General features: G+C 37.0%; 1 protein-coding gene across 1 annotated transcript; it reads left to right on the top strand.

The window, feature by feature from the left end:
• Positions 1 to 13: 13 nt before the first annotated feature.
• LOC123613234 (bromodomain-containing protein 8) lies at positions 14 to 9538 on the top strand. Its single transcript, XM_045507771.2, has 7 exons — positions 14 to 2233; positions 3057 to 3326; positions 3957 to 4114; positions 6613 to 6702; positions 6801 to 6869; positions 8100 to 8277; positions 8839 to 9538. Exons 1-7 carry the CDS (start codon positions 1955 to 1957, stop codon positions 8887 to 8889), a joined length of 1095 nt encoding a protein of 364 aa, XP_045363727.1. The 5' UTR covers positions 14 to 1954; the 3' UTR covers positions 8890 to 9538.
• Positions 9539 to 9586: the final 48 nt, after the last annotated feature.

The raw sequence follows: 9586 nt of genomic DNA, 5'->3' as shown, positions 1-9586 counted from the left end.
AGAAAAGGTAAGTAACCAAGATTGAGTTTATAATTAATGTTTTAAAGTGTTGCATTGTGATAAGGATTGTCTTACTCAGTTTTTCTTGACTGTTTGGGAAGGCTTAAGGTTTTCAGAGTCTGTTCATGGCATTGCTTAAAGATCAGAGCATGGATATAGGTAACATCTTTGTTACTGTCTTTGCAGATGGTATTTCTAGAATAGTTTATTACTGTCTCCTTCCTATCTGTTTCTATGTGTAGAGTTCTTATATATTTCAGAATTCATGACATTGCTGTTTGAAGGCTAAACTCAAATTTAGACTTACCAAATTTATCACCTGGGTTTATTTCAACTTCTAAGTAAAAATTAAATCAGTGAAATGAACCAGTACGAGCATTTTATTACAAAGCAATTAATAGGATATTGTCTAGTATTTCAAGCCTTCTTGAGAAAGATACGGAACTTTATGATTAGATATGATTAGAAGTCGCAGATCTTTTTGGCTTAAAACTAAAGCTTGTTAGGATGCTAAGGAAGTAGAAGTCTTTGTGAGGTGATAAGAAAGTTCAATCAATCTAAGAATTAGAAAATTAAATATAATTACAGTATACTTCTAAAGCAGTCCGCAAGCATGCATGTGATACAAGCAATGGAGCCCTAAAAGTTGGAGAAGTTTGTGGAGGAGGAGGCTCATTAAAGGATATAGTTTTCGTGTTGGTAGAGAAGTTGATTTACAAGCTTAGCAAGCCAAGTTAAGGTATAGGCATCTCTGGTGGGGGAAATGAGACAAATGTAATTAGAATAGGGATCATATTAACAAATAGTGAAATACTGGTACTGGTCTAAGGGGACAAAATAGGACTGATTTTATGGAGGACTTTGAGTGGCAGATTGAGAAATTTGTATTTGAGGTGGTAGCTATGGTAAAGCCTTGAATCAGGAGACTATACTTTTCAGAACAGATTGAATTAAAAATAGAGAAACTGACCAGAAGGCCATCACATTTATTCAAGAACAGAGGATAGGCGTTGAGAAAAATTATTGTGGAAGAAAACTGGAAAGTGGACTTGCTTACTGAATACCAGAGAGGAAAGAGTCAAAACAGGATTAAGAAAGTAGTGTTGATGATGGACATAAGGAATTTAGGAAGAGCAAATGGGGAGATATTCAGGAAGAAGAGTGATAATAGTTTTAGAGGTGTTGAATTGAAGCAGATGATAGGGCATCTAAAAGGAACTGATCTTTGGGTACATGGAGAAATGAGACTAGAATGCATATAAAAAGTAAAGATGGAGAGATTTGGAAGCCTCCTTAATGGAGATCAAAGTTGAAATGTCAAAGTATCTACATTTTTTAAAGGACGTATTAAAGAAGCAGAGGACCAAACAAGAACATAGAAGACAGATTTATTGAAAGTTGTAAAAGGGAGAGAACAAAGGGATCAGAAAACCAGGAAAGTGTAGTGTTACGAAAGCAAGGGAAGATATTTTAAAAACCTGATACTGCAAGTTATTCTGAGCATTGAGAGTTGCATATGACCAGAAGGATACCACAGGTAATCTTAAAGTACGCTTTGAGGATTTAATGGTTGATAGGTTAAAACTGTATGCTAAGGAGAATATCCCTTGTCCCTCAAATTTATTGCCTTGCAGTTGAGTTTAAGAGTTATTTGGGATAGAGGAGTTCAGTTGTTAGCTATGATCCTCCGGTTTTTTCTTTTGGAGAATGAGGAAATCCATGAACAAATAATTATTGGGTAATATTTCTACTATACTGTTTGACATAGGGCTTTAACTTTATTCCAAGTGACAGATCACTGTCTCTCGATATCTCCCTTCAGCTAGCTTTTACTCTTCTAAGTGATGAGTAGAAATTTCTAACCCCTTATCTTTCTTCTGAAATTGGGAAATGGAAATGCCTTAGGAATATTGATTTGAGTAAATTTACTGCATTTTTTTCTGTGTATTTACAGATGGGGCATGAATGGGTTTGGTTGGATTCTGAACAAGACTATCCCAGTGACTCTGAATTGAGCAACGACTGCAGGTCCCTCTTCAGCTCATGGGACTCCAGTCTGGATCTTGATGTGGGCAGCTGGAGGGAAACTGAGGAGCCAGGGGCTGAAGAACTAGAGGAAAGCAGCCCCGGGAGAGAATCTAGTGAGCTGCTTGTGGGGGACGGAGGCAGTGAGGAATCTCAGGAAGAGGCAGAGCAAGTCAGCCACCAGAACCTCCTGCACTTTTTCTCTGAGGTAATGGGGAACCATCTTTAAAGATGGGAGAGTCTCAACCTCCTAAGAGAATGCTTACCCACACGTATTTCTACCACTTTTAATGTTGTTTACTAAAATACAAGCTCTACATTGGCAGGAACTGAGTCCATTGCTGTGTCTCCAGAACTTGGGGCTGATACAAAACGTGCATCATATATGTGCTTTTTAACGGAATGTTCTAAGATCCCAGGCATAGGTCTGAGTCACAGGAATTGGAATTCCTATGTGTAGGACTACTTTGAATATTCATGCATTTCGTTCTTTCAGAGTCACAGGAGGTGACACTTGCCCAAACATTCCTTGAAGCTTATAATGTTGAGACTTCCAAGAGGCATTTTGTGGTGTGTTTATCACCCTGGCTAAGGGCTGAGGACCAGAAATAAACAGAATTGGACAGAGTTTATATTTATGTGGCAACTATACACATTCAGGAGAACTTAGGTCAAGATCAGTAAGAATCCAATTCAGATATTTCCAATTCTATCTGCATTGTCTGTGGCAGACAAAATTTTCAGCAGTTTTTTAGACATTATCAGTTAATGAGAGTTGATATTTGAGATGAAAAATTAGAACATAAGCTCCTTAAGGCAAGAATCATATCTATCTTGTTTTCTTTTGGATTCCTACCAACTAGCCCAGTGCCTATGTATATAAGATATTTGATAAATTTTAAATGACTGGATGAATCAAATCAATTTGCCATCTCAGACTTGTGGTGGTATAAATGATGTGGCATTATTAATATGTAGATGATCGTTTCCATTGGTGTTCTTATGCCTCTAACAGTAAACTGTGATTGCAGGTAGCTTATTTAATGGAGCCACTGTGCATTAGCAGCAAAGAATCAGGTGAAGGCTGCTGCCCTCCATCTGGTACCACACAGCAAGAGGCAAGGGAAATTGAAGTTATTGAAGGAGAAGAGGAGCCCTGCAGAGAGCCCGAAGAGCTTTCAGCCAAGGTAGACCTCTTGGTAGCTGAGAAGTCATCACTGGAAGAAAATGGAAGGCCAGAAGTGGCTCCAGCTCCTTCTGATATTTGGGTACTTCAGGAACAACCCACAGGGAGTGAAGAGGTAAGTGGTGAGTAACTTAAACCAACTGTCTGATTGGTCCTGTACACCAAGAGGCAGAACCGAGTGGTTAAAGCACATAAGCGAACTCCAGGGAATTCAGCTTACCTGGTCTAAATCCTGGTTTTAGCACCAGTTAGCTGTGTAAGCTTAGACATGTTAGAGATCATTTTAGAACCTCAGTTTTCTCTGCTGAAGTGAAATAAAAGTGCTCTACCTTATAGGTGTGCTGTAAGGTTTAAATGAGACAATTCATGTAAAGCACTTAGTGTACTTCATGGCTTATAGTAAACAATCAGTAACATTCAGAATGTCATTAATACTATCTGACCAGTTAGACTAGTTAGCTCCAGGACCACAAGTAATAATGACAGTTTTAAAAGGCAACAGTGTCTATCTAAAATTGAGTGTATTGCTTTTTCATTTTTTCTTGGGGGTACAGAGTCATCAAAGTTCTCTTAAGAATTCATTGCCTTAGGTCTCGTTGTCACCTTTCTCTAATTTCTTCTACAACTTTGTGTAATAGGCCTCTTCTCATCTGAAGGTCAGCCTTCATTTATCCCATGCAAGAAAAATTACTTTCAGGATGGTAAATCTCTTTCTAAACTTTCCTTTGTTTCCTGGCATTCCCAGGGGGAGGTTCAGCAAGAATCCAAAGAGGAGGACCAGGGTGAAGGATATGTGTCTGAGATGGAAGACCAGTGTTCTTCAGGTGAATGTGATGATGGCTTCCACATCCAGGAGACTCCTCTGGTGAATATCCTTTTCAGCCATGCTACCTCCTCAAAGCTGTAAGTAGAGATTTTTATCCAAGATTGTTAGGACTCATACTTTCACTTCTCTTTATGCCTATTTGAATTTCTTGCCATGAACTTACAAAATTACTTTTGTAATTGAAAAAAAAAGAAAGAGTTTGAATACTAGAAATAGAATTAAATATAAATTTTATTCTATAAATAGAAATCTATTTCTGTTTCACAAACATTAAGAATCTCATAAGTAACCCTTCTAATTACTATATTTATTCAGGAAACATGGCTGAGTCAGATTGTCCTTCAAGTCTAATATTATACCAACTATATTTTTAAAAACACGAAAACATCAATTAACTTGAAATTAAAAATTATTTTGAAGTTAGTGCTCTTGTTCCTTTTTCACAAATCTTGGGAAATTGCTTGTATAATTGTCTTTTTTTTTTAAATAAATAATAATGGAGCCAAAGGGCATACTTCAGAATCTTAATTTTTTTTTCGGTAAAGTGAACTTCTTTTTAAATCAGAAAAACAGTTATTTTTATTATGGTAATAAATAGTTCCTTTTCTGGGCTTGCTCTTGTAGCTATCTATTGAGAGAAGATAACACAAACTTTTTTTTTTTCCCTTTCTTTTTCTTTACTACATCCCAATCCACCATTATCTGAGGGAAGGCAAACCAGTCATTATTTTAGCCTTCTTTTGTTTAAGATATACATTTTTTAAAGAGCAGATCTCAGATTTTTGTTTCACAAATAGAATACAGCTTAAAAACTAGCTTGCTGAAGAAATTGCTTCCTTTGCTTTTCTGTAGCTCTTTTTCTAAGTATTAGCAGATGGCATATGATGATTATCCCCAAAACAGGAAATTTCTAATCTGGGACGTTTTATCTCAAGACATTTCAGCATCTTGAATGGCAAACTCCACACTCTTATCTTAGAATTTACATTAAACATGAAAGCTTTGTTAGAAAGCAATAGATATTAGTAATTGAGTCTGCCTGGTTAGCTAGCTTAAGGGGAGATTGATAGCTGAGTTCTTGTGTTATCATCAGAGAAGCTTAAAACTACTTTGAAAGATAGACATTCCTTAGGCTCCTCTTTTCTGGCTTCTCCCTGAGTCTGTACTGACTTCTAGGAGTTAAGTAAAGCTTTTGGAGTAGTACTCTAAGTCTGCAAGTCCTTTCCACTCTCGTACTTTTACTTGTAATTGCTTAGCATACATTTCCAAATAGGTGGCAATAAATATTGTTTCATAAAATATTGCAAAGGTGATTGATTTTGAGGTTATAGAACCTATCACAGTAACTTTCACTTAATGGAAACTTACTGAATATCTGTTGCGTGGATGTATGAATAAAGTTGCATCAGTACAAAGGAGTATTGTTTATTCTGACTGACTGAACAGAAACAAAGGAAGAGGTTTGTGTGGGGCTTTAAATGCTTTGTTCTGATAGGGCTCTGGGCTTAAGGATAAATTGATTTTTGTGATATGTAATTTAGATACAGGTGAGAAATTGCATCATGAAAATGAATGGTAACATGGCATTGCTCAGATTGGAGAAAGATGCTCAAATGGATGCACACAATATGGTACATAAAGCAAAATGAGGGTGTAAAACCTCAGGTGTGAAGAGAACCTGTTTAGAGATAATAATGCAGTGTGTAAAGTGGGAAGTGGAACATGATCTTTAACTTTGGAGTAAACAGAAAATTTGCCAACTAGGAAAATTATAAAATGAAATAAAACATTAAGCAGTTGCACCTCTAAAGAAAACCTAAATAAATTAAGCAGTTTGGCCCAGGAAAGGAAGGGCCATGAGGAGAAATGAATTTTTCTTAGGTATTTTAAAGATTACTAAGGAGAATGAAAAGGAGAATATTTAAATTGTATAGTATTCAGATGAAATGAAAGAATTCCTTGGGATGTGAAACCAAGTATTTTTTCTCTGGAAATAGAGGAGAGGTACCAACTGTATATGTGTGTGTGTGTGTATACGTTTTATTGAAATACAGTCAATTTACAGTGTGTCAATTTTTGATGTACAGCACAATGCTTCAGTCATACATGAACATACATATATTTGTTTTCATATTCTTTGAGAGATACTTCTTAATGTGGCATATTTCTGCATAAAAACAGGACCAGATTCATTTATCAGATACTTATTTGAGCACCTGCTATGTGCCAGGCACTTGGGAAACATCAGTGAAAGACTACTTTCATAGACCAGTTCTTTAGAGTCATAGATGCTGGAGAATAAATCAGGAAGATTCCAAAAGGCATAGGCAATCTCGGTTTGTAGAATACTTTATAAGAATGTAACCACTTCGTTGGGTAATGGTGAAGAGAATATTTATAGAGTCTGGGGTTTCTTATGGAAGCATTAAGTATGTTTTTATTCCTATGGTGTTATCCTCCAGGTGTTAACTAGGAGCATTGTGGGTTGAGGAAACCTCATTACCTACCTGGGAGGAGTGGGTCGAATACCATTTATGAAGTTACTGTTTCTTTTCTGTCTTGTTTTATCCTATAGGTCTGATCTAAGCCATAGTGACCCTGTTCAGGATCATTTGCTATTTAAGAAGACTCTCCTGCCAGTATGGAAGATGATTGCCAGTCACAGGTGGGACTCCAAGCCACTCTTGGCATTCACAGCGAGTCTTCTCATTTAGAGTGACTCTCCAGGGTTTCTTCATCCTCTCTGGGTTTGTCCCTGAACAGGTTCAGTAGTCCATTTCTGAAGCCTGTGTCAGAAAGGCAGGCCCCTGGATACAAGGATGTGGTGAAAAGGTCAGTGGAAAAGGGGTCAAGAAAGGTTGGTTGCTTTTATATCTGTCTTTTCATACTTTTATTTCCCACCTACTAGATTATTTCTTTATTTCATTTATATTACTTAAGCTTAAGATATATTTTACGGCTGAACAAGATTGTAAAGTTAGGATAAGCTCAGTCCTCATTTGAGAATACAAAGAACAAAAGGATAAAGAGGCTTTTTCTTTTTTTTCAGTATTGACTTTTAAGTAGTATGATCCATTTATTATAATCTTACATTAGTCTTTGGTAGTTTTTGACACTGTTAATTTGGAACAAAACTTTAAAAGTATTCACTCAGGCAGTTATAGGTATGCTAAGGTGAAGATGGTAATCCAAATGGATTTTACAAACATTGGTTGATGGCAGTATTTTGGATTTTTACAGCATAGTTCAGAACCTAAAATACTGTTATAAACGAGTATGTTAATAGTGCATAAAAGATCAGAAAAGGACCTTTGGAGCTAGATTTCTTAATTCTGTAGATGAAGAAACTAAGACTCAGAGGTGGTCATGACTTGTTTGCGATTAACAGTGAATAGCAGAGCTAGAACTATACCCCAGCTTCTTCCAGTTCAGTTCTCTTTCTGCACTGCTATGCCTTCTCTTATATACCCACTCTCTGTGTCTCATAATATAATTATTTATCTTATTATTCACTTGATTCTCACTTTTCATCTCCATGAAAGACGAAAAAACTCTTGAGCTTTTGATTATACAGTAAAAGAAGTTGGTACCTGGTATATGACTACACATTGTAAACAATCAGTCTGTAACTACCATGTGATAAACTGATCATTGGAACTCTACAACTTTGATACCTCCAATTGTAAAGTGTAGTGACTAGACCTGTGGGCTCTGGAGTCAGGCTGCCTCTGAATTGGAATCCAAGCTGTGTGACTTTGGGCAAGTACTTAACTTCTTTAGATCTCAGTTTCCTCATTACCAATTGTGATAATGGTACCTACCACATAGGTTTATTGAGAGGGTCAAGTGAGTTAATATAGAAAGTATCTAGCATAGCACTTGGCATATTGTAAGCAGTCCTACGTTAGCTGCTGTTTGTTGCTTTTTTATTATTTGATGGGGATTGTTATCTTTACTATTGTTTTCATTAAGAGCTGGTTAGTTCTCCAAGAGAGCATGTTAAGTCACCACATGTTCCACATGAATGTTTGATTTCATTTGGTTTCTCTTGGCCACCTGTAGACCCATGGACTTAACTAGCCTGAAAAGGAATCTGTCTAAGGGACGGATTCGCACCATGGCTCAGTTCCAGCGGGACCTGATGCTGATGTTCCAAAATGCTGTGATGTACAATGACTCTGATCATCATGTGTACCATATGGCTGTGGAGATGCAGCGAGAAGTCTTGGAGCAGATTCAGGTACTGTAGGTAGAGAGCTGCAAGAAAAAGGAGTGTGGTCTCTGGAATCTGATTTTAGAAAGTCTGTAAGAATAAGGGTGATTTTGAAGGGATCTTGTGTTCCCAGAGTTTATGTTTAGAAGACGATTCAAAGTCCTGAGGGACTGACATTGTACTGGCTGGTTTGGAAAACCCGGAGCTCCCTGTGACCAGCTTTAATAGATAGAGATATAAAATAGCCTAGGAAGGCAAGCCACAGTGAAGAGCTCTTAAGAGAACTGGGATAGATAAGTAATGGGAACACCTGCTTCCAGAGCCTCAAGTCAGAGGGCTAAATATGCAAACCAAGGCTGGAGTTACTGTCCATTTTTTAGTTGCTATAGCCGTTGGTATTAATGTGTGTTCACATTGTCCCATCTATAGGAGATAAGGCATGATAGCTAGAAGGAGACATTTGAAGGTTTCTTTTCTGAACATGTTACTTTAAAGAAAAAAGCATAGTTAAATCTGTGTGGAGAAAAATAAAATTGTATTCAAACCTACATAAAGATTCATAGCTTGCTGTCTGCTTTGACCCTGTAGGTGCTGAGTATTTGGTTAGACAAAAGAAGAGACTTAACTAGTTTGGAATGAGAACCAGCCAACGCCATGGATGATAGAAAACCTGTTTTGTTAACTTGGAGCTGCTACTCTGAACTTTTCTGGAATTTGGACCTCTCATCGAGACTCTGACCCTAGAGAAGATCCAGTACTTGTTTACCACTTCTCTGTTGTCTTTTCTAGTAAGAATAATGCCTTAACTAACAACCAAAGAGTCAAAGGTGCCTGTAGACATAATTTAAAGAAAACAGGAAAAGCTGAGATTTGGGGGTATGCTGTGAATGTTGCTCACATCTTTGTTCCATAGGCTTAATTTAGAGGTAAATAGATTAAACCTCTTGTTATTGCTCTTTAAATAAATGTTATTTCACAAGTCAAAATATTGCTTTTTAATTACAGAAGCTAGGAATAGAGGGGATAGCATTATCTGGTGAAATAAGGAAAGTATTTGACATGGGTTTTCTTACATACACTGTCGGAAAGGGGCTGGGATAGGATAAGGGGAGAGTATCTATGATTTGTCTCATCGTTTATAAAGTAGAGACAATTGAAGTGTCCTTAGAATGGCTAAGAGGATGAAATAAGATAAATTATGAGTAAGATGTTAGAAAACGTCTACTGCTTTAATATACGCAAGGGGAATAAAAATGTCTGTGGCTGGTTCCCTTTCTTGGTCTTAAATAAAACAACAAAAACAAAAAAAAACTGGCTGCAGGCTGTGAAGCGCTCT

The sequence above is a fragment of the Camelus bactrianus genome, chromosome 3 (genome assembly GCF_048773025.1).
Source record: "Camelus bactrianus isolate YW-2024 breed Bactrian camel chromosome 3, ASM4877302v1, whole genome shotgun sequence".
Classification (NCBI taxonomy): Eukaryota; Metazoa; Chordata; class Mammalia; order Artiodactyla; family Camelidae; genus Camelus; species Camelus bactrianus.
This window is presented reverse-complemented; position numbering and strand designations above follow the sequence as displayed.